At 39.5% G+C, this 26,510-nt stretch overlaps 1 protein-coding gene across 2 annotated transcripts in view; it reads left to right on the top strand.

Moving 5' to 3' along the window:
* TRPM6 (transient receptor potential cation channel subfamily M member 6) overlaps nt 1–26,197 on the top strand; it is a 178,839-nt gene extending 152,642 nt beyond the window's left edge. For both annotated transcript variants that reach the window (XM_089691080.1, XM_089691079.1), the window contains exons 32-35: nt 1,500–1,705; nt 7,040–7,091; nt 18,540–18,646; nt 24,292–26,197. In XM_089691080.1, coding sequence (XP_089547206.1) covers nt 1,500–1,705; nt 7,040–7,091; nt 18,540–18,646; nt 24,292–24,395 — 469 coding nt within the window. In that variant the 3' untranslated portion in view covers nt 24,396–26,197. The remainder of the gene's footprint in view (nt 1–1,499; nt 1,706–7,039; nt 7,092–18,539; nt 18,647–24,291) is intronic.
* The last annotated feature ends 313 nt before the right edge of the window (nt 26,198–26,510 follow it).

Genomic DNA, 26,510 nt, shown 5'->3' with positions numbered 1-26,510 from the left:
TATGTATATACAGCAAGATAAAGGCTTTAAAGTAAGGTATCTGCTGTAATTTTGCTTAATGCCGGCTTCCAACACTATATTGATTAACACAGGATTTTTTACAACTTTATTGCAATAAATAACTTAATTGCAATATCAATATCTAAATTTCACAATTTCTGCCAAGATATGCAAACTTTTGAGCACAATTGTGTGTGTGTGTGTGTGTGTGTATGTATGTATGTATAATATATATATATATATATATATATATATATATATATATATATATTATATTTATGTTGTGTATATTGTATGTATATGCAGCAAGATAAAGGCTTTAAAGTAAAGTATCTGCTGTAATTTTGCTTAATGCCAGCTTCCAATACTATATTGATTAACACAGGATTATATACAACTTTATTAACAGTAAAGTGAAGCGAAATAAAGCTAAATATAACATTAGACACATGGAGGTGAACCTAAATACATTAGACCTGCCCCCCCCCCCCCCCCCGACCTGTTACTACCTGAAAAAGCTTATAAGAGAAATAAAATACATACTTGTTATTCACAGTGGTTTCCCCCCAGTTTCAAATGGTCTACCGATTCCCTCCTATTTGCTGCTCTATGCCTCAACCAAGGCTGTACTCTTTGCCTAGACCCTGCTTTAGGTCACAGTGCAGGGCCACAAAGAGCAGGGATTCAGCAGTGTGATGGGACAAAGAGATCCTTTTCTACTGGTCCCTGTGATGTGTGAAATACTTATGCCATTTTAAGGACATGTAACTACCAAGAAGATATAAACCACTAAAACACGACTTCCGAACTAGTAAATGTACCTCAATGTTGACCTATGCTTGAATGTGTCATTTTCTTGGATCCAAGCTGACAAGACCAATGAGGCCTCCTATTTCACTACACTTTACAAGGGATCCTGATGAGTGTTTTGTTTCCATAGGAGGTAATTATGATTACATCTCTGAACCATTAGTCGTGCACCTACAGACCTATATTAATTACTGAAGAGAAATAAATGGTCGGAGAATTCTGAGATTATGACAACCAATTTTCTAAATCTGGAAAATTTCCTGCAACAGAATGTTCTTTCTATAACAGAAAGGCATTCATATTTTTTGATGGGATGGCTTTATTTATTTCTTGAGATCCACTTTAGTTAAAGCAAAGGCAAATTTCACATACAAGGAAACATTTCAAGGGCAGTCTTGCTAAAATTTTACATTGTTAAATTAAAATCCTTAATGGAATTCTAGTTTACGAATTCAGTTCAAATTATGTAAACTATATTGGAAATGAACAAATTCTCACATTTTTTAAGTTATGCTAAACAGATTTATTTTCCAAATAAACATTAGACATTCGGGTAACTCCTTTCCATGTTCAATATATTATCTCTCAGAAGGAATATTTGAAACAAGTATTCTGCACTTTATAAGGTAAAGGTCACTTAAGCAACCAGTTATGAATTCAATTCCTAACTAGTTTTATTTTGATTTTAGGTTCTTAGAAGTCTTTCTTATCTATTGTCATTCTGCAAACCAATGGCTGACAATAGAAAAATACATGACTGGAGAATTTCGTAAATATAACAACAACAATGGAGATGAAATCACCCCCACTACTTTATTGGAGGAGGCCCTTTTATCCTTTTCTCACTGGACCTATGAATATACAAGAGGAGAACTACTTGTTCTGGACCTGCAAGGTAATGTTTGTACTTTTTCAAGGACAAACATGTAAAACATGTGCATAAAATTATTAGAACGAGAGACAGAGGAAACAGAATTAAAAAAATCAATTTATTATGTTAATGACAGTTCTTTTTATTGGGATACAATCATTTGCCCAGCCTTTGCCAAAATATTTTATTTTGTTTTGCATAGATCAGGTGGGGGCTGGTGTCTGTCTGTAAGGAAGAATTGCTGTCAAAACTGGCTTCCTATCTGGGCCTCTCTGTCCAGTGACAACTGCTCTGCACATTTATTGCCCGTGTAACTGGCATAGGAAGTAAGGAAGGCTTTTCCTCAATTCAAAACTAGAAAAAAACTATTTGGATGGAGTCAGGCTGATTATAGCCAAATCAAATACACAATAATTGTACAGTTTATCCACTGATGTACTACTTAAAATGACCCTCTTGCCCCAAGACCACGTTTACAGAAAAAAGCCCATGTTTAGCACTTCCGCCTGGCAGTACTAGGGTCGTTGGTTCAAATCCCAACCATTGCATCACCTGCCTGGAGTTTGCATGTTCTCCCTGTGCCTGCATGGGTTTCCTCCGGGTACTCCGGTTTCCTCCCACACTCCAAAGACATGCTAGTAGGTTAATTGGATCCTGTCTAAATTGGCCCTAGTATGTGTATGTATGAATGTGAGTTAGGGACCTTAGATTGTACACCCCTTGAGGGTTAGGGACTGATGTGAATGTAATATATATGTAAAGCGCTGCGTAAATTGACGGCGCTATATAGGTACCTGAAATAAATAAATAAATGTTTATTTACTTACCTTTCCGTGTAAGTAAAAGCTGCCACTTCTCTGTTCCGCAGTTGCTACAAGTATTTGACCAAATGAGTTGAGTGCTTGCCCCCCTCGCTGACCGTTGTGGTTCCTCCTAACGTCTTGTATATCCAGCCATGATGTATGAGATAGAGGGAAGAACCAAAGCAACCAACAAGGACAGCATAGAACTCATTGGATGCTTGGATGTTTGAATGCTTACAGCAGCTGAAGAGTGTAGAACATATACACTCACTGCCCACTTTATTGGGTTCACCTGTTCAATTGCTTGGTAACACAAATTGCTAATCAGCCAATCACATGGCAGCAACTCAGTGCATTTAGGCATGTATACATGGTGAAGACGACTTGCTAAAGTTCAAACCGAGCATCAGAATAATGAAGAAAGAAGATTTAAGTGACTTTGAACTGGGCATGGTTCTGGGTGCCAGAAGGGCTGGTCTGAGTATTTCAAAAACTGCTGATCTACTGGAATTTTCACACACAACCATCTCTAGGGTTTACAGAGAATGGTCCGAAAAAAAGAAAATATCCAGTGAGTGGCAGTTGTTTGGAGGAAAATGCTTTGCTGATGTCAAAGGTTAGAGGAGAATGGGTAGACTGGTTGCTGCAACATTCAGATGGTAGGGTCAAAATTTGGTGTAAACAACATGAAAGCATTGAGCCATCCTGCCTTGTATCAATGGTTCAGGCTGGTGGTGGTGGTGTAATGGTGTGGAGGAGATTTTCTTGGCACTAGCAAGGTGTACCTAGTAAAGATGCTGGAGAGTGTAAGTTGGCAGAAGGAACAACAGTGGCCGGCTGGGGATCTTTTGCAGTGGGCTTTTTTGTTAAAGTGATCATGTGGTCACTTTAAGATTCAGCCAGCAACTTAACAACCATTTCTCAATATTATGATGTTGGTTCATGGGTAAGTCTACCCAAACCTAATAGTTCTGCATTTAAAGAGCCTATAATTAAATCACCAGTGATTGTCTCTCTTCTATGGTTCTTTTCTGGTAACTCTGCTTTGAGGGTATACTTCTGCTACACTTCTCCTGCTGCAGGGGAGTCTTAGACAGGCCATAGATTATGCAAATTTATTTCCTTCCACCACAAATCCCTCCCATAGTGCTTTTGTGTTTGGCTGGCAGAACGCAATGATTAGTGTTGCTGGCTGTAGCTGGCGGCACTAATTGTTTGGGAAAAACCCGAACAATAGATCAACTTATATACAACCAGGGTGTCCATATATGGATTGAAATTCTGCCAGTCCCTGCTGAACCAGGAGAGTTTTGATCGATGTATGGTCGGCTTTACTCTGTGTATGTTAAAAATGAAAACTCCAAAAGGCAGAGGTAGGCAATCTAGCAATGGCCACCTAGCAGCAAAAGACAGTTGGCTTGTTAAACCTGTTAACTTCCATAAAACATCAAAATATCTTGGCTGAACTAACTCAGTAAACATTTTTATTAGCTAAACTTAATTATGTTTCATAAGCTAGTATGAAGAATGTGTTCTGTAAAATTACAGTAACTCAGAACAACCAGTGAGTAATTGTAGTTCACAAATCTGACTAAAGTCAAGGCCAATCAAATAGTTTACCAAAGGTTACTGCATTTTTCATGAATGATTTTTGGTTGGCCTCTTGATTAGATTCACCTATAGTGCCTGTGTGAAAATACACTCTTAAGTGTTGTGCTGTGCTAAAAAAAATGCATGTCCATTTTTCCATGTGCTGAAGTGAGTCTAAAAAACTCCATAATTTTATATATCACTGCTTATCAGTTTCTAGTTGTAGTGGTTGCATGTGTTTCCTTATTTTCAGGTGTTTTCCCTTTATTTTACCACTAACTCACTTTCTGTCCTAAGGTGACAACACTCATTCATTGTACTGTATGTATGCAGAAGCAGTATGGCCACCCTATTGCCGGGTACACATGAGCTGAATATTGGCTGGTATCGGCCAGTTCAACAGAAAATTGCCAACATTCGGATAATTTTTACAGCAGCCTGTCCGACAGAAGCCGGTGAACGTTCGCTGGCTTCTGTAGAACGGGCTTGCTGGAAAAACATCTGCCGATCAGCATTCGATCAGCGCTTGCAGTCAATGACTGTGAGTGCTGACTGGTATGTTCTGGTGGGGAAGGGGCTGTCCCTGTCAGAACACAATAGCTCAGCAAGGATATTGCTGTACTAACATTGCATAGTTAGTACAGCAAGCTACTCTTGAGCTCCTCAGTTTAAAAAGAAAGCGAAAAAAAAAAAACTCAGAGTGTTTACCAGGCTTAAGACACAAAAGGAGTTATTTACTAAAGCTGAAGGGTGCAAAATTGGATGCAACTCTGCATAGAAACCATTCAGCTTTGAGGTTTTATTGCCAAAGCTTAACTGAACAATCTGAATTTAGAAGCTGATTGCCTACCATGCAAATATACACCAGATTCTGAGTGCACCAGTTTTAGTAAATCCCCCCCAAAGCGTGTTAGGGCTACAAATCGCAGAGCTGATAACGCAGCTTGAGATAATGCTGCAGAGTGCCCATGATACAGGACAGCATTGGATTTCCTGCAGAATTAACAGCTATTTTTTTGCACTTATCAAACAGATATAACAAATGCTTTTAATAGTGTGTTTAACGGACCAAATGGAGCAAAAAAGGCTACAAATTCAGGCTTTACATACACATTAAGATGCCCTATTCAAAATGAGTTAGCTGCTTTAATGCAATGTACCAGAATAGGTGTTATTGCAACACCTAAGGTTTGCCGAGCTTTGCATGAAAAAAATCAGACAATATATCAAGAAATGAAATTAACATACACTATATTGCCAAAAGTATTGGGACGCCTGCCTTTACAAGCACGTGAACTTTAATGGCATCCCAGTCTTAGTCTGTAGGGTTCAGTGTTCAGTTGGCCCACTCTTTGCAGCTATAACAGCTTCAATTCTTCTGAAAAGCCTGTCCACAAGGTTTAGGAGTGTGTCTATGGGGATGTTTGACCATTCTCCCAGAAGCGCATTTGCAGGTCAGGCACTGATGTTGGACGAGAAGGCCTGGCTTGCAGTCTCCTCTCTAATTCATCCCAAAGGTGTTCTATTGGGTTGAGGTCAAGACTCTGTGCAAGCCAGTCAAGTTCCTCCACCCCAAACTCGCTCATCCATGTCTTTATGGACCTTGCTTTGTGCACTGGTGCGCAGTCATGTTGGAACAGGAAAGGGCCATCCCCAAACTGTTCCCACAAAGTTGGGATCATTAAATTGTCCAAAATGTTTGGGTATGCTGACGCCTTAAGAGTTCCCTTCACTGGAACTAATGGGCCAAGCCCAACCCCTGAAACACAACCCCACACCATAATCCCCCTCCACTAAATTTTACACTTGGCACAATGCAGTCAGTTAAGTACCGTTCTCTTGGCAACCGCCAAACCCAAACATGCCCATCGCATTGCCAGATAGAGAAGCATGATTCATCACTCCAGAGAACATGTCTCCACTCCTCTAGAGTCCAGTGGCAGTGTGCTGTATGCCACTGCATCTGACCCTTTGCATTGCACTTAATGATGTAAGGCTTGGATGCAACTGCTTGGCCATGGACCCATTCGTTCACAAATGTTGGTAGAAGCAGTCTGCATGCATAGGTGCTTGATTTTATACACCTGTGGCTATGGAGGTGATTGGAACACCTAAATCCAATGATTTGAAGGGGTGTCCCAATACTTTTGGCGATATAGTGTATATCAATCTGGTAGTTTTTATTTATTACTACATTTAGGCCTCTGTGTGACATTTTGCTTACTTTAAGTGAAAGATTTACAGTAATAAAATCTTTTTATTATCAAAAACAGAAATCCTAAACTGCATATACTTGATATATACAGCAGATGTCTCTCTCTCTCTCTCTTTAAAGGATTTCATACCATGGCAGCTTTATCTGGCTTTCCATATATAAATCCAAAGTGGCTCTTACAATGATTTACTGTTAAGAATCTCTTCTTTATGCCACCTATTGTCTGTAGGGCTTCTAGTACATACTAGAACAAAAAACACCATTTGGTCATTAAAAGCATTTAAAATATATTTTGTGGGTGCTATTATCTATATAGAAAATTGACCAAAATATTTCACGGCTGAAATATCACTCTCACAAACTGCTTATTATTTCACTTCATAATCCTGTTTATAGTATGAAATTACAAGATAACGATTGATCTTTGCGTGTACATGTAGTATGCATAAAGAAACCTGAACAGAATCGTGGATCATAGCTACATCAGTCATCGTGTGGTAAAGCGGTCATCAATGATTTCACCAACATTTTGGCACTTCAGAAACCATCATTATTGAAGGGTGACCCTGAATTTCATCTGGAGTCTCCTTCTTTTGTTGAACTGTTCATTAATGGCACAATAGTGACAAAGCTTTGTCATTTTAAAATGTATTAGCCGCCTCACCTCCATTCACTGACACAGCCCTCACTGTTCATTTCTAAAGGCCGGTATTCATGAACTGAATATATTTCTCTTGGTTTTCCTTACAGGTGTTGGGGAAAATCTTACAGATCCATCTGTTATTAAACCGGAAGACAAGCAGTAAGTTTAATCTTATTTTACAAGCTGCCACTGAAAATACAAAAGCCGATGTAGCGTTCAGTAGAGATTGTCTGTCCATCTGTCCTCATCACGGACGGTTTTCTGCAGATTGCTGCCTTTCACATCACAGACTGCCTGTCTTAATCCACAATTAAACAAGCACAGTATATTTAAAAGTGTTTTACTGTTTGAGTAATTGGAACAATTGTGAGTGTAATCAGCTAGAACATCTATATTTCCATGTTACCGGATGACAGACTAACACAACCGCACAAATTAGTACAGCATCCGTGAAATTACTGCTGTCATTATTTTTCTTTCTTCGTCGCTGTGGCAGACACAGCCTACTTTATGAGAGACTCTTTGGTTTCATGAACATCCTTTTATTTGTGAGGAGAAACAAGTTGTCTTCAGTGAGTAGAATTGCAGTGCCTCATGGGAACTCTCATCTGGTATCTGAGGGAGAGCTGAGATTGTACCCTGGGACCTTTCTGAGCTGGAGAAGAGCTGTTGTTGTCTATACCACTTTGTTATTGGACTAATTAAATAGTTTCCACTTGTGTTGCATGAAATTACAACATTCCCAGAGAGTCTGCGCTTCAAGCTGGAGACAATGCACATTACATGAATGACAGCAGAACAAGAGTTTCATGTGCCAGATGCTGTGTAAATGGTTGTGCATCCATGAACTTGCGTTAGAAAGAATTATAGGTTCCAGTGATTGCATCTAATGTCACTGTATTTTCAATCTGAATGATACATTTTCAGTATACAGTACAGGCAAATACAGTAGTAGTCAATAAAAGAGGGGTGTACATACATCTTTAAACTGTATGTGTAGGCAGATTTAAAAAAAAATCCACTTATGTGTTCATTAAAATGCTTGCATGAATTTTTAAATACATGTAGTAGCTCAGTCATTCTTTATACCACGCTCCTGCACATTAGCAGAGAGGGATAAGATAAGTATTTTTTTTCACTATGCTGTGAATGTAACATTTGAAGTTTAATGTGCATCTGCACTTTGCCCATGCAGAGCAAAGCAACAGGTTCACTTTAATCCATATCTCCCCAGCAGCATTTGATCACCTTTCCTTCGCTCTAGCTGTGCTATGCTCAGTTGCCATTAGCAAGGGAAGCTACCTTGTGAAAGCTAGGAGTCACTAAAGTAGTAGCTTACACAGAGGTATTGGCTCGTCCTATACAACAGCTCTGACGCATGGTGCCATGCTTCTCCATGCATAAAAGTAATGGGTATTTTTTTTTGCTTCTGGCAACTGAACAGGGTGGTTGAAAATGAAGGAAATATTTGTATGTGCTACTGGGGTGGAGCAACTATAGTGAACCTTTTGCTTTTCCAGTGCATTGTTGGAAGAAACAGAACAGAGATGACTTTATTAGTTAGGCGCTGCTTTGTCATTATACAGTGGAAAAAATATATGGTCAGAACCCAGCTTTTGGTGTCTGGCAAGGGTTTTCTAAATTCACACACATACTTTTTTCTTTTTTTTTCATCTAGGCTGTATTTATTTGACATGTTTTGTTGGCTGTTTTGTTGACTGGTCCATTTACACCAGGTATTGAAAAATTGCATTGGGTGGCTATTCCAGAGCATTTCCACCGCAAGACGAGGTAAAATGCCCTGTCTACTACCTGGCCAGTTCACAAAACTGTGTTGCGATGGTGTGTGCTGAAAAAAGTACTTTTTTTTTCAGCACAGCGAAGTGTGATACAGTCCACTGTCTCACACCTCGCTGCCTGCCAGTAAAATGTAATGAAATGTCATGTGTGACATTTCTATAAAGTTTGTTTAAAAAAGTACATAATGTGATGTGTTGTAATTGGCACTGCTGTCATTCTACTACACACCAGTGGCTCTGTTCTAACACAGCATCTGGTGTGAACAAGCCCTAAGTTTGTGCTCTAACAACTTGTATCAGGTTGCCAACTTGGAATGTTTATAAGTAGTGATGAGCGAAATTCATAGTCTCCATTTCCCTGAAATGTCAGAGACAACTGGAGGGGCTAAGCAAAATTTAACCATATTAGCAAAGTGCATTAAAGTCAAAGGGATAGGCAAAATTTAATAAATCTGAGTTAAAACAAAATTAAATAAACTAAACTACGCTAACCACCCTTCACCAAAAGACAACCACCCTCTACAAAAAGATTTAATGCAGATTTCATTTCAGAAGCTTGATGAGCAATATTCAACAGTTTTGCTTTGACAAAATTTCACTTGTGGTCATTTTTTTAATCAGGCAAATACTTTATTTCAGAAAGTAAGTATAAACATGTCCAGTATAAATTGTACAAGTCAGGATCACAGACAACACATCTCACACTAATGGGAAATAACAGTAGACAGAAGATCCAAAACGTCCACCAGGGATAGCAATCAAGGGTACATTCATATTGTGCATACCACAACATTTTAACAATAGAAACCAAAAGTATAATGTTACTCCAACCTTAACTGATAACCATATACACTGCTCAAAAAAATTAAATAAACACTTTTTAATCAGAGCATAGCATCAACTCAATTAAACTCCTTGGATATTGATCTGGTCAGCTAAGTAGTAGAGGGTGTTGTTAATCAGTTTTAGCTGCTTTGGTGTTAATGAAATTAACAAATGGTGCACTAGATGGGCAGCAATGATACGACAACCAAAACAGGTATGGTTTTACAGGGGGAGGCCACTGACATTTTATTCTCTACTCATCTTTTCTTACTGTTTTTTACTAGTTTTACATTTGGCTAGGGCCAGTGTCACTACTGATAGCATAAATTAATACCTGGACCCTACAGAGGTTGCACAGGCATTCCTCCAGAATGGCACATCTATATGTGTCATTGCCAGAAGGTTTGCTGTGTCTCCCAGCACAGTCTCAAGAGCATGGAGGAGATTCCAAGAGACAAGCAGTTACTCTAGAAGAGCTGGACAGGGCCATTGAAGGTTCTTAACTCATAAGCAGGACCAGTATCTGCTCCTTTGTGCAGGGAAGAACAGGATGAGCACTGCCAGAACCATACAAAATGACCTGCAGCAGGCCACTGGTGTGAATGTCTCTGACCAAACAATCAGAAACAGACTTAATGAGGGTGTCCTGAGGTCCCGACATCCTCTAGTGGGCCCTGTGCTCACTGCCTGGCACCATAGAGCTCGATTGACATTTGCCATTGAACACCAAAATTGGCAGGTCCACCACTGGCACCTTGTGCTTTTCACAGATGAGAGCAGGTTCACCCTGAGCACATGTGACAGACATGAAAGGGTCTGGAAGAGCCGTGGAGAAAGTTATGCTGCCTGTAACATCATTAAGCATGATCATTTTGGTGGTGGGTTAGTGATGGTCTGGGAAGGCGTATCCATGCAGGGACGCACAGACCTTCACAGGCTAGACAATGGCACCCTGACTGCCATTAGATATCGGGATGAAATCCTTGGACCCATTGTGAAACCCTATGCTGGTGCAGTGGGTCCTGGGATCCTCCTGGTGCACGACAATACCTGGCCTCATGTGGCGAGAGTATGCAGCCAGTTCCTGGAGGGTGAAGGAATTAATACTATTGATTTGCCCCCACGCTTGCCTGATCTAAAGCCAATAGAACACCTCCGGGATATCATGTTTCAGTCTATCCGACACCGCCAGGTTGCACCTCAGACTGTCCAGGAGCTCAGTGATGCCCTGGTCCAGATCCAGGAAGAAATACCCCAGGACACCATCTGTCGTCTCATTAGGAGCATGCTCTGATGTTCTCAGGCATGCATACAAGCCTGTGGGGGCCATACAAACTACTGAGTACCATTTTGAGTTGCTGCAATGAAATTTCAGCAAAATGGACTAGTCTTCTGCATCATTTTTTCATTTTGATTTTTGGAGTGCCTTTGAATTCAGCCCTCTGCAGTTTGATAATTTTCATGGGGCATCCTTATGTTCCTAACACATTACCCAGTGCATATCAGTATAGATGTCCAGCATGATATTTTTCCTCATTGAGATTCAAGTGTTCCTTTAATTTTTTTTCAGCAGTGTATATACATAAAAAACAAAGAAACAAAGAAGAAAAATTAAACATATGCAGAAATCGTCCAAGGATACCCAGCCTACCAGTCACAAAGTATACCGGTTTAAGCTAGGGGCATCAAGCCATCACAACCAAAGTTTCTCAAATGTATTGGTACATAAAGCATTCAAACTTATGCATATCTACCACACTTTTAATCCACTCACCTACCATGGGTGGGGCATCAGATTTCTAGTGAATCAAAATGGGTCTACGAACTTGAAATAGGGCTCCTGAGATTGCCTCTTCAGGCAGCTCTAAAAACTCCAGAGTGAGTCTTGAAAACCCAAGATAAGGGTTTTGGGTTGAGTAGTATAGCAACCCTAAACACGATATTTAGGGTGTTAATTTCTGCCCAATATAAATGCAATTTGGGATAGCAACACAACAAATAAGGTACCCATTGTCCCTCTGCCACGTACCATTTTGTCTTCTGTAGCACATTTTAACCTGTGGTAATTTTGTCTCTCAATCAGTTTTGCAAATATCACTTAGCTCATTTCTATTATTTGTCATCAAAGAAGTTGAGGGCATCCTTCTGCCACAATATGTATACAGTATAACTTTAAGAAATAAGTGAGGCATGGGACAAATTTCCCAAAAATTCACCAAAAATTTAGTCTGGAAAGTTCAACTTGGCCTGTCATTGCATACATTGACTTCATGAGAAGTAGCTGTAAAATTAATTGTGTTTTGTAAAATTGTTACATGATCCCTGTAAAGAATTGGGTTGATTAACTAAATCAGTAGAGGCTGCTAAAGCAGTGAATGTTAGTAAATAAAATTCACTTTGAATGCCCAATCATTTTAAAATATTGAGAATTTCTTTCTCATCCATTGAGGGGCACAGGAAGTCTTTTATCTTTGGGTATACTGCTACCTAAAGGATAATTTGACACTAGCAAACAAAATACTATAGGTCAGCCCAGGAAGACTCCTCCAACTGTAAGTGTCGTAGATGGATGGATCCTGGCTGGCGTACAATTTTTTGTTTACCAGAGTCTAGTCCTCCTGTAATGGGCAGTATAACCCAAAGATGAAAAACTTCCTTTGCCCCTCAATTTACATCCGGAAAATAATTTTGGGATGAATTTGGGATGAATGCTGTTTTCCTAGACCATGACCTTATTCACTAAGCTCAACTTGCAAAGTGATCATTTAATTTTTAAGCAAAAAGAACCTATTTCTTTGGTAAATTGGTTTAAATTTGTGCAGTTTAGGTTGTTTTAACCCACAGAGAAGGCTGTATGTTTCCATTAGTCAGGTACATATAATACCAAGACCTTAGCCTTTATATTTTTTATTGATATTATTGGGACACTTTTAAATTACAGCATAATGAAGATCTGACAGTTGCAGGATAGGGACCTAACTGTTGCTGGAGGGAGATCTGACTATTGAAGAATGGGGATCTGACTTTTGTTTCCTAGAGGACTGCAGTAGACAGGAGCTATTCATTGTTACTGCTGGGGCGGATGAAAGTTAATTTACCATGAAAACTTTTTGGTAGGGAAGCACAGGGCCAGCATCAAAGACCAGAAGTATGTGTAATGTATCATTTATTGGGGTTCTAATTATACTTGCCACTCCAGCATCTAAATTTTCAGCCTGCAGAGACAAGAAAAATAATTGTTGCAAACATTCACATCTTCACGTTTGATGAAGCATTGCATATAGTGCTTCAACCAGCACTATACCCTAACGTAATCTTACTAATGTTGATATTTACTAGGCCTGCAGTAGATGTTCAATGAAAGAATGACAACCAGATGCAAAATGGACATAATATTCAGAGTAAAGCTTAGTTCATGCTGTTGTACAAATTGTGATAGGCTAGCACTATGTCATGGTGTAAAAAGGAAATTAGATCACAGTTTGGCATACTAGGGATTGCTAACCAGAGGTGGATCTTTATTGTACAGTCATGAAAGGTACGTGAATTACATAGGGTTCTCACCCATACAGGGTTAAATGATCCATGATATATGTCTTGTAGAGGGAAAACAAGCTTGTTGTTTTTCTTGGGGATTGGTAAGACCCAGTTTAGATCATGGAGCCCAGAGGCTTGTGGAGACTTGAGAGGGATGAAGCCTCCAACCCAAGGACCATGTTTTGCCTGCAGCTATCATCCTGGTTTTGTAGGTGTGCATTGCCCTTTTAAAATGGGATGAGAATAATCTGCAGGTAGACAGACATGGGCTTAAGCCTGTGAGGTCAGAGTAGCAGTGCTGCAAGTGAAAGCCAGGAGGCTGAAAGTGAAGTATTTTGTTGTGTCTATGGAAGATAGATGCTGAAAACCCCTGCAAGAGGTCTTGATGTGTAGCAGCTGGATAGAGACTGTTTCTGGAGTTTCAGACAATTTTCCTCATGAAATGGAAGCTGAGCAAGATAGAGAAACCTGCAGAGATTGAAATCAGGACCCATGAAAGGGTTAAAAGTAATGTGTTAATTAACACTGTAGTATTGTTGTACCAATGTATTTGAAGAAATGATTAACAATTGTTTGCATGTAATGAATGTCAGCTGTCAGGACAATGGCCTTTGGAGTGTCATATTTCTGAGAAGTTGGTGTATTATGTGGCTGCTGCAGGAGATAACTACTCCATTATGTATAGTTCCTCTGCAAACACTGTACTGACAAACTGAATGTTAATGACAAGGATGAAAAGATAGTTTCCTTTCCATTGGTGACAATCAAGGTGATTGTAGACCTGACAGCCAATTTGACATGATTTCTGGAAATCCTGGAAAATATAATGAGATGGGTAATTGCATAACACAACAGCGATAGATAGTGCAGTGATACTAGGCGTGGGCCAAGTTCAGAAGAGTAGACTGGGGAAAGGTTTTCTGAAGTCCAGGAAACTTCTAGGATTTGGAAGTGAATCCAGTAAACAAAAGGCTTTTTTAGCATAAAACTCAGTAAGGTGCCATTAAAGGAGTTACAAATCCAAAATTAAAAGAGCCCACACATACAATGTTGTATTAGGCTTGGTTCACACTACTGTTACTCAATTCCAATGTGACTTTCAGTGTGATCATGTAGTGCAACCTTGAAGCAACTTCAGATGTGGCTAACATATTCTGTGGAGCCAAATTGCACCAAAATAGCACAGGAACCTTTTCCAAAATTTCACCGTCCCATTGATGTGAACCAGTACTGTTGAACATAATGCAATTTCTCTTGTCATGTGACTTTGAGTGATTCAAGTCACATCAGAAATTGCACCAGTGTGGACTGAGCCTAACTCAAAAAGTGTTTGAAAATATGATCCCTTCAAAGTTAAAGGTAAATTTCCCAATGGTAACATGGCTTGTGTGATCTCAAGAAAAATATCCAGAAACGCTTGTGGAGGCATACCTATAAAAAAGATGTGGGTAAGGTATTCTAGAACCAATGACATAGTGACAATGATGTACAGAGAGAGTCGACGATTGAGGCATAAAGTTCCCCTTTAGTGAAAAGGAAAGTGAGTATAGGCAGGAATGCCCATATAGTTGGCAGAAGTGACAGAAAGAGGGGCTCCTGCTTATGTGTTCTGCTTGCCAGGTAGAAATAGGGGGGGGGGATTTATGACAGTCAAAGGCCTTGTACACACTATAAGATTTTCCGATTTTCCTCGATTGTTCGAAGCTGGTGGAGAGTGAGGGTGCTACACATTACACAAAAAATCTTATATGACAAAGGCATTAGGCGTAAGAATGGTGTAGCGAAGTGATGTAATGTACATGTGACCCTGTAGCCACGCCTTTTCAGTGTCATATTTGTTCGGGATTTTGGATTCTTCGAACACACAAATCTTTAGTTGAATGGTACATTCTGTTTACTACAATTTCATTATTTGGTGTTAAGGACATTTAATTGTTGCCCAGATATAAAGCACTTTGTTGTAAATTTGCATCTAGTTTGATGTTTATTTTTTACATTATATAGTTTTAATAATATATGTATATTTTTTTAAATATACATTAATATGTATTTGTGTTTTTTATTGACAACAACATGCAAACACACATACATCGTGATACATACACATATATAAAATGTATTTTTTTGGGGGGTGGGTTGAACACCAATATTTACTGATATTAATGTGTTTTTATTGGCTATTATGCATACGATTATTAAGTGGTGTTTATTTTCTTCAGGATCATCTGGGTTATAAGCAGCTTCTGATCATGTGCAGTCTTTCGTATCTGATTTTTCTTGTACGAAAACAGTACATATTAAACAAAAATTGTTTGTTCTGTTCAAGTACGGGAAAAATTTTGGAGTTTGTCCCTTGGCAAATTTTTGTTCAGAAGGTCTAAATCAGCTATCAGAAAATCGTTTAATTGTTCCTTCTATGAAAATGTTTGCTGGATTTTCTTATAGTATGTACCTGGCATAACACTGTTATGATGTCAAAAGGCAGTTGAACCGCGGTTAAGCTCATTTCCAACAACATGTAAAAATGTGGTATTAACCACATCCCTGCTGCCCTATAGCAGATATACTGATACAGTGCGGCGGGGGTGCAAAATCACATATATATATATATATATATATATATCTATATATATATATATACAGTCATGGCCGAAATTGTTGGCACCCTTGATATTTCTCCAGGAAATCATGTATTTCTCACGAAACGTATTGCATTAACACATGTTTTGCTATACACATGTTTATTCCCTTTGTGTGTATTGGGACAAAACAAAAAAAGGGAGGAAAGAAAGCAAATTCGACATAATGTCACACAAACCTCCAAAAATGGGCTGGACAAAAGTATTGGCACCCTTTCACAACTGCGGATAAATAAGAATGTTACAAGCATGTGATGCTCCTGTAAACTCACCTGGGGCAAGTAACAGGTGTGGGCAATATAGAAATCACACCTGAAAGCAGATAAAAAGGAGAGACGTTCACTTAACCTTTGCATTGTGTGTCTGTCTGTGCCACACTAAGCATGGACAACAGAAAGAGGAGACGAGAACTGTCTGAGGACCTGAGAACCAAAATTGTGGCAAAATATCAACAATCTCAAGGTTACAAGTCCATCTCCAGAGAACTAGATTTGCCTTTGTCCACAGTGCGCAACATTATCAAGAAGTTTGCAACCCATGGCACTGTAGCTAATCTCCCTGGTCGTGGACGGATGAGGAAAATTGATGAAAGATTGCAACGCAGAATAGTCCGGATGGTGGATAAGCAGCCCCAAACATGTTCCAAAGACATTCAAGCTGTCCTGCAGGCTCAGGGAGCATCAGTGTCAGCGCGAACTATCCGTCGACATTTAAATGAAATGAAACGCTATGGCAGGAGACCCAGGAGGACCCCACTGCTGACACAGAGACATAAAAAAGCAAGACTACAGTTTGCCAAAATGTACTTGAGTAAGCCAAAAGCCTTCTGGGAAAACGTCTTGTGGACAGATGAGACCAAGATAGAGCTTTTCGGTAAAGCACATCATTCTACTGTTTACCGAAAACGGAATGAGGCCTACAAAGAACAAAACACAGTACCTACGGTAAAATATGGTGGAGGTTCAATGATGTTTTGGGGTTGTTTTGCTGCCTCTGGCACTGGGTGCCTTGACTGTGTGCAAGGCATCATGAAATCTGAGGATTACCAAAGGATTTTGGGTCGCACTGTAGGGCCCAGTGTCAGAAAGCTGGGTTTGCGTCCAAGATCCTGGGTCTTCCAGCAGGACAATGACCCCAAACATACGTCAAAAAGCACTCAGAAATGGATGGCAAAGAAGCGCTGGAGAGTTCTGAAGTGGCCAGCAATGAGCCCAGATCTAAATCCCATTGAACACCTGTGGAGAGATCTTAAAATTGCTGTTGGGAAAAGGTGTCCTTCCAATAAGAGAGACCTGGAGCTGTTTGCAAAGGAAGAGTGGTCCAAAATTCCGGGTGAGAGGTGTCAGAAGCTTATTGATGGTTATAGGAAGCGACTGATTTCAGTTATGTTTTCCAAAGGGTGTGCAACCAAATATTAAGTTAAGGGTGCCAATACTTTTGTCCAGCCCATTTTTGGGGTTTTGTGTGACATTATGTCATATTTGCTTTTCTGCCTCTGTTTTATATTTGTTCCAATACATACAAAGGGAATAAACATGTGTATAGCAAAACATGTGTTAATGCAATACCTTTTTTGTGTGAAATACTTGATTTTCAGGAAAAATATCAAGGGTGCCAACAATTTCGGCCATGACTGTATATATATACGTGATTTCGCATTTCCGGGTAGGGGGCTCGCGGCCATTTGCGATGGCGGCTGTCAATCACCGGGTCCCAGCCGGTAATAACTGAGGATTTCCGATGGGGAGGAGGGCTGCTTTGTTTACTAGCAGTCTTCCCTGTTGGCTCGGGCACACTGCTCTGGATGGCTGTGCACATCACAGCCATTCAGAGTAGTGTGATTACAGTAAAGCCTACACACATCACCCCCCAGTAAACCACTCCCAGCACACACTTAACCCTTTGATCTCCCCTCATGTTAACCCCTTCCTGCCCAGTGCCATTAGTACAGGGTTATTGCTTTTTTTTAGCACTGATCACTGTATTGGTGTCACTGGGGATGTCAGTGACACCAAGTCAGATCCCCCCCAGTGTCAGAATGCCCACCACAGTTATAAGTCGCTGATCGCTGCCATTATTGGTAAACTAAAAACAAAATTCCAGTATCTATACCGCCATTTGCAAATGCTATAGCTTTCATGTAAACCAATTAATTTACACGTAGTGTCATTTTTTTTTTTTTTATCAAAGACATGTAGCAGATTACATTTTGGCCTAAATTTATAATGAAATTTGATTTTTTAAAAAATTTTTTACTGGACATGTTTAATAGCAAAAAGTCAAAAATATTTTTTTTCTCAATTTTCGGCCTTTTTTTTTTTATAGTGCAAAAAATAAAAAACACACAGGTGATCAAATACCACCGAAACAAAGCTCAAAAAAGGACGTAAATTTTCATTTGGGTGCAGCGTTGCATGACTGCACAATTGTCAGTTAAAGTAATGCAGCGCCGTAATGTAAAAAATGGCCTGGTCAGGAAGGGAGGTAAATCCTCAAGAGGGCAAGTGGTTAATTAGATTGTGGACTGTTTTGTACGTTATATTTACTTCAGGTGTGGTATGTGACCTATTTGAGTATTTTTAAGGCTACACAGTGTCGTATTTTTCTGCTGTATACCTTTCAAGCAGTATTGTTGATATCTATTAAACATTTTGAACAGCCGATCCCATTAACCATAGCTGGGATTTTCAGCTTTCCTGTCAGATTCGGAGCTTATGTGAAGTGCCCGCAGTGTAGGTTCACAAACTTCCCTTTTTCTTAATAAGGGATTTGGTGACTTTTTTGACACTTTACATTTGTTTCTACAGGTCAAGAGGTATGGTGTTTGGGCCAGCCAATTTAGGAGAAGACGCACTTACAAACTTTGTTTCCAAACACCGCTGCAACTCCTGCTGCAGGAAGCTGAAACTTCTTGGTATGTGTTATAATTGTTTGATTATACTACCATCAACACTTTTTTCCACTCATTATGTTGTTGAAATGTGTAACTTCTGTTTAATTTCCAGTGCAGTGCTGACATTCTGCTTTCAAGATTATAAAAATATTCTGTGAGGAGTTTAGGAAGGGATTTACTTAAGAGCTGCTCAGAGAAGAGATTAAACAGCATTGACACTTTTACATTAAATGAGGCACATGATGAGACAGTCTTTCATTGCTGCTGAGTCTATTAAGTACAGCTGCTGCGCGCCTGCCTCTCTGCCCTTGGCCTGTCAATCATTTTTAAGAAGAAGTCTAGCACCAGTGCTGCCATAACCAGCCATGCAACACAAAATTATATTAAAGTGACCCCTACCGTGTCAGAAGGGCGCGCGCGGTGTTAACAATTCCGTTATTAAACTCTTTATCCCTGTCTCTTATTTTAAGTCCCGGCTTCCCTCTGGAGTTTTGCTAAGATCATGCGGATCTTATATCCAGTTTATCTTTGGCGAGGCAGAGTCATGCAGTCCCACCTTTTCATTAGAGATGCTTGTTAACCTCAAGGGCGTTTGCTGTATGTTTTCATACTTGTAATTGCAGACCTTTTGAAGTGGGTCTAAGAAATCTAGTTTTTGTAATGCTTTATCTTTTGTATTATGCTCCTCAGAAGTGATGCTACCAAGGGCAGCATTCATTACATGCTGTTCATGCTGTCTACTCTCAGATAATGCCAACAATTTCCTAATTCACTAAAAATAAACATGCCCATTTACTGAAGCACAGATTTTGTCATTAGAATACATTTTGCTTCTGTAATTAATACATACACTCAGTACAAACTAAATGGGATTTCTATTTACGATAATTAGTCTAGGAAGCAACTTTGTGAAATTTATGGTTCTGTTAAATCCAAAAAAGGACATCAAAAGAGTGTAATGATTTCAGATATGTCCAGGTAATGTCATATTTTCAACCCAAAACTATATCTGTAAGTTTAAGGAAGGTCTATACCAGGGGTACTGAATAAAAATTCATAGAGGTCCTATCAGGTAAATGTTTTTCCAGCCGAGGTTCAAATCGCATATTTGTGTGATCCTTCACACCACAGTCCTCTCCTCTTATATCGCAATCCTGTTCCAGTAAAAAAAAATGTAAAAATACTGTTTTTTTTTTTTCCTCAAAATTGTCGGTCTTTTTTTTTTTTATAGTGCAAAAAATTTAAAACACTCAGGCGATCAAATACCACCAAAAGAAAGATCAATTCGTGGGAAAGAAAAGAAGCTAATTTAATTTGGGTGCAGCGTTGCATGACTGCTCAATTGTCAGTTAAAATAACGCAGTGCCATAAAACAATAAATGGCCTGGTCAGGAAGGGGGGTAAATCACCAGGAGGGCAAGTGTTTAAGTACCCTCCCAGCAAGTGTGGCTAAGTGAAGCTGATTTTTGGAGCTTGTTGATTGCTGGGAGACACCTGCTGGTGGACACTAAAACTGCAGCTTTTCGCCCAGTAGGTGAACCAGGTCATCACACATATGGAGGCTGCCATTGCTGACCTCTTATTCTGAAAATGCTTGCCTGCTATTTTGATTGAATTGCTTCAATGATTTTTCACTCACTGACCTGGAACAAGTAAAGCTATATGTTGTCAAGGGACCCACCCCCACTAAACTTTTTTCCTCCCACCCTCTCTAGTTAATCTCTCAGTAGATTAAAAAATAAATGTCCCAAATACCTAAATCCATGGTTACATGACGATCCAGGTCCTGAATCTTGTTTCTTCTGCACTGCAGAGTGAGAAGGTCTTTCTTTCGGTCTCCAAAGAACACTTCCCATTGACTGTCCATCTGTGAGCTACTCACAGTTCCTGCCAGTGGCAGTGTGATGATGTCAACAGAAGACCGGTTGATCATTGGTCTTCATTCCTGGAAGAGAGGCCATGGAGAGTCATATGATGGTGGACTTGGCTGAGTAAAAATAGGCTGGGTGGGTGGGAGTATTGTGGGGGAACAGATTTTGCCCACAGATGGGATTTATGCAAATAAGGATTTCTGTCTCTTCTCTGAGTTTACTCATTTGCATACTTCTTCCTGGAAAGTGATACAAAAAGTGTTAAACAATTAGGTCAAAATATCATCAACTAGCATTTTCACATCAAGGTCCTCAATGGCAGCCCCTATATTTCTCCCATAACCGGTTTGCTTTACTTTTGCTCATTCTGTTACTTAGTCACGATACTTACTGAACACCTAGTATAAGCTCCATAAAGTTGTAATGTTATTTTAGATGGTAAAGCGCTAGAATTGAAACTGCAAAGTTCTAGTTAATTCAGTAACATGAATACATTTTAGTTCTGAAAAATTATATTAATGTAGTACGTATGTAACTGTGGTAATATATTCTCCCTGTAATAGGCTGATAGGGTTGTAATAAAAGATTCTAAGAAATATATCGCAGTGGTCAAGATGAAAGTATATAGAGGCTTGGATGATGCCGTTCTAATTATAGCTATTTTAAACCAGAATAAAACCAGTTCAGAGCTTCATAGGTGTTGATTTACTAAAGGCAAATAGGCTGTGCACTACAAGTGCACTCCTAGTGTACTTGGAAGAGCACTTGCTCTAGATCTGAGGGGAACATGCAAGGGAAAAAAAAACAGCATTTTTGCTTGCACATGATTGGACGGAAGAAATCAGCAGAGCTTTGCCTCATTTCAGAGCTTCCCCTTGGATATAAAGCAGCTGCAATTGCAGTGAACTTCAAGTGCACTTGCAGTGCATAGTGTATTTTCCTTTAGTAAATCAACCCCATAGAGCAGGGGTATTGAATTAAAATTCACCAAGGTCCGGGCAGTAAAATGTGCATGCAGCAGAGGTCCAAATCTCATGTAGGCCCCTGTGGTGCATTTTCGTGTGCACCAATCCACCTGTTGCTGCGGTGCGATTTTGAAAAAAAGGGTCGGGGACTTCTTCAGGTTTCTAGCAAGTAGTGCTGGCCTACCCACAACGTGTGCACCAAATGCACATGTACAGAACCTATTCATCAGTGTCCTCAATCCCCACTGCACATCACAGTTCCCTCCTCATTCACAGCAAAAGCCCTCTTGATGAGTGTCCTTAGCTCCCCCTTTACATCACCCCCCTCAACCCCTTTCACTATAGTATTCTCACACTTTCTTGACATCAACCCCCCCCCCTTACCCCTAACAGTATTGTCCCCTGCCCCCTTCACTGAAGAGTACTCTGCCACTTTTTACATCATCCCCCCACATTACTGTCCCAGACCCCCTATGTTACTGTCTTCAGCCTCCCCCCACATTATTGTCCTCAGCCCCTCCCACTTTAATGTCCTTAGCCCAAACGCACCACAGTCCTTAGCCCCCCACATTACTGTCCTTAGCCCCCCCACATTCAGTCCTCGCCCCCCCTTCATACTAATTTCTTTAGCTCCTTTAACTGTGCCCCCCCGATCCACTGTCCTACCTTACACAGACAGTGACTGATTGCTAGGACTACCCTTCATCCTAGCAACCAATCACCTGCTTGCTAACCTTGGGCAGCTCCCACCCTCCATCCAGGACTGTCCTGCCTCCTGCTGTCAGCTCTGTGAGGATGACCATGAGACAGCTGGGGGAAGCAAAGGCTCTTAAATGACAAGATTGCATGGGTCCGAATGGGACAGTGACTTGGTCCGCATCCAGACCCCGGTCTGCCATTTATTGATACCTGCCATAGAGTATGGAAATATTCCCTTTATGGAATCATTTGTAAAATATGGGTGACTTAAAACAGAGATGAGAAGGATCACCTTGTTTCTCCCCAGAGTGTTTTTCATAAATTAATGAATCATTTAAGTGCCTTTGAAGATATTCTTTGTTTTGTTTTATTTTATTTTATTTGCCTAGACACTGAGATTTTTATGCATATAAATATATATAAAATATATCACAAACAACAATAATATGTTGACACTATGATGATATACACAAGAGCAGCTTAACCCCATAGCAGGTTACAGCCCCCCCAGCCAGAACATGACTCAGGAATGCTCAACTTTTCCAGCAGGGTCATAAAACCTACTTAGCCGAGACCTGTTCTTTAATAAATCTGTAAATATCTAATTGAATGCTATTACAAGAGGTCTGGAATGGAACACTGCTGTATGTCAGGCTTTGCTTAACATCTCCATATGTTAACACTAAACCTCTACCGGTCCATATAAAGACTGTGACTTCCCATCAGCCACTCCTCAGACCTTTTCATTGGTCAAGTCATTTCTGTAAACACTCTCCCCAGGGACCAGAAAAGGGAAACTGTATCAGTAGTCTGGAGCTCTCTTTTACCATCAATCAAGGAATATCAGCCAAGGTTTATGACAGCCACTAATCCATCTTATGCTCATTAACTGGACTTTGTTGAACCAACAAAACCAGGGCTTACCCTTTTTATGTAAATATTTAGTTTGCACCATTTTATCTTTTTTATTATTAAACAATATTTTGAAAAGATGTAATATTGTCTCTAATGCACTAATGCAGAACTTAAAGAATCATCTTTTTGATGAGCACTACTGTATGCTGAATCCCTGAATATTCCTGTCTGTGGTGATAGTGTGTATTACAGACATTTATTAAAAGGAACAATTGTTATAGTAAATGTTAATATTTATGATAAATATCTGGTGGCAGTTTAAAGAGTTAACTGTGGAGTTAATGTAGCCCAGTGAATATCACTCTTACTCTGGATTGTGGTCCTGCGAGCTGGAAAATCTTTGTGCAGGTTGATGCTGAGAGTGTCATTGAGAGTATCAGTGGCAGCACAATGCTAGTTCATATATCCATTTGTCACAAGTTGGTGAAGATGGCTGGGGTCTGAAACTGCATCTGTCACAGACACATATTGCAACTGTTAAGTTGATAGAAAGTTCTCATTGGATGTCATGGATTAGTGGTCAGCATGGCTTTTTTTGCAGTGTGCTTATGGATAAAGCCTTGTGTGTTGGGCTACTACTGTGGGGAAAAAAATTGTTTCTCAAGGCCACTTTGCAATTGGCGACAAACAATCCAAAAATGATAACTTTCTACACTTTTTCCTCCTATTTTCTAAATTTATTTTCCCATTATTATTGCTGATCTATATGTAAGCTTTGTTGAATTCAGTTATCCAATTATGTGCAAGACAACACCTTTTTTTTTTTTCATAATTCTTCTGCACATGACTGTGTACACAAAGTGAACAAAGCTTTATTTTTATTCACAGTAATGAACATTCTCTACTATGTTCGTAAAACAACCCAGTTTCTAGCAGAAGATAATATATAGTAAATATTTAGATTATCAGCAGAGCAAGGTTTATAAGGAAGTCGAATGAATCTGTTGCACTTTTGATCACTGTTGCTTACTTTTTGATAGTATTGGTTTGATTTACTGAGCATGTTTACTTTGCAAAGAATTGTTCACTGCAGTTTGAGGTGAACCCGTGTTCACTTTAGTCATCCAATTATGTGCAAGCAAAAATCCAGTGAAGTGAACATTCACTTTGCCAGGTGAACAGCCTCCACTCCATATAGTATATATTTATGGCTGAGATCGTGTTGTGTTTTTTTCTCGCTTTTTCACTCAAATATTAAACTTTTTTTTACCCACAGACTTAAAAAGAAATGACTATTCACCTGGGAAGGTCAACCTAGGATTTGAAATTGGAGAAGCAGGCACAGATGAAGATGATCAACAATATGACACAGAACTTTAGCAAAGCAGTGCTGCCCAGCTATAAACTGATCATTTTACCCAGGGCATCAGACTGGCACCATCAGCAAAACAAGCAGGAAAGGATAGCAAATACCTGCTGATTATACAAGTTGCTAAACTGAATCTCGTTTTTTTTGTCATTGGGAAAGTATCTGTTATTTGTATGAAGATCATTTAAACCATTTATGCTTTTTATGTAAAATTTTAACTTATACTAGTTTCACAGATATTTTACATGTAGAGCTATATATACAGTAGTACCACATTGTGTGACTAACTATAGGTAGTAATTAGTTTTATAAATTTTATCAACTTAAGCTGGCCATGCAATATTTGAAGTTCAGCAGATTTCTGCTCAATCAACTAAAATTCGAGTGGTAGGTGGCCCTCTTGGCACCATCAGGCTTGACAAAAGTCAGATGCAGTTACTGTTTGCGTATACAGATAGATGTGAGTATTGCAGCTCTCTGAATACAGTAGCCGACAGTGTAGATTTCCATCCAAGTTGTTACGGATAAAATCTACGTATGTATTTCTAGCCTTAGAGTTGCAGGAATGTAGCAATATTATTTCTAGTCATAAGTGGCATGGGTTACAAACCTTTATATAACATTCTTTACTTTATTAAAGAGGTACTAGATATGTGTATGTGAAAATGTCTAGTACAGTAAACCTAAGGTCCCCCTCCACCACCTTCTTGGTTTTGTCATACACAGATGCTTCCGTTACAGACTGCATTGCTACCTGCTAATAAAATCTGGGATTTTAATATCAAAAGTGACATACTGTAGTCAGTTCTGAGCAATTGTAAAAACTCATATTACTTGTTGAAAGATCTTGAGAAGGCATGTTTGCCAGGTACTGATAGCTTAAGTTGTTCTTTGCATTAGAAGTATGGTTAATAGGTTTCACTGTTGTATAACAAGATTGCTGACTGCTACCATATTGCCCTGCCTATTCCTGCCCATATTACAGGAAAACCCAGTGTAGGGCTGTAAACTAGAACTATGAAAGCAAACCTGTGCCCAGACCATGGGAATGCCCACAGCAACAGCCTTCCTGAGTACTAAGGATAGCATCACACACACCCAAATTTTCTTCTCTATGAACTGTGCATAGTACTGTTAGAGCACTGTTCCACCATGTTGAATTCCTCTAGGACTACTCTATTTGCTGAATTATAGCAACCTTATAAACCTAAAATAGAAGCTAACTCCCAAGTCAGTCTCTGTTTATATTACACCGGCTGTAAGGAGATTAGAAGGGAGCTGAGATGAAACCGCTGCAGCATAACAGCCAAGAAAGGGAGTGAGTGGGGCTAGCAGTGTGACCCAAGAGAGTGACCTGCTGGAAATTCACACAGTCTGAATATATTGTACATATTGTTACATGACCAATGATATGAAGTACCCAGTTATTACAGCATATCCTTTATGAAACGTTAAGATATGAAATCTTCATTTCAATAGCATCTTTTCTGAGTTATCTTTGTCTATATTCAAACACGTTGTCAAAACTATCATCATCCAACTAAAGCTGGTATCACAATTGCATTTCTGAAATCTACAGGTTCATAAATAGGATGACACATCAGATACATACTGTACAGAGTCTCTACTATACTGTAGTGTTCAGCATGTTTTTTTCTTGAAACTTAAAGGAGAGATTGTAGAGTTGGTTTAGGAATTGTACTTATTTCTGTTATAACACTGTTAAAGCTGAACTCTGGGCAGCTTTTAGAAGACACAAATTAATAACAGCTCTGTAATCACTAGTAAATCATTAAATGTGTTTTAAATGCAAGCAGTGTAAGTACCTGAATTTGGTCTGGTACCTGCCTTTTTCTGTCCCCATATTGCAGAGCTGGAGTATGAGAGGAAGAAGCAGTACAGGGAGCAAATGAGTTCTTGTGTTGACAAGAAGTATGCCAATTGGAAAAGAAAGAAATGTCAGAGAGATGAGCTTATGACTGTGCTGCTTCCTCACTGCCCATTCACAGACCAGGATGACCTAGGCTTAGGGGGAGTGGGTTGAATGACACAAGCCATCAAACTGAGAACATCTAGCAGCAGAAAAAAATATCCTGTGGAAAAAAATCTCAAGAATGATATTGAAT

Source organism: Staurois parvus, unplaced genomic scaffold, assembly GCF_062004578.1.
Source record: "Staurois parvus isolate SC_StPar_1 unplaced genomic scaffold, SC_StPar_1.0 ptg000549l, whole genome shotgun sequence".
Lineage (NCBI taxonomy): Eukaryota > Metazoa > Chordata > Amphibia > Anura > Ranidae > Staurois > Staurois parvus.
This window is presented reverse-complemented; position numbering and strand designations above follow the sequence as displayed.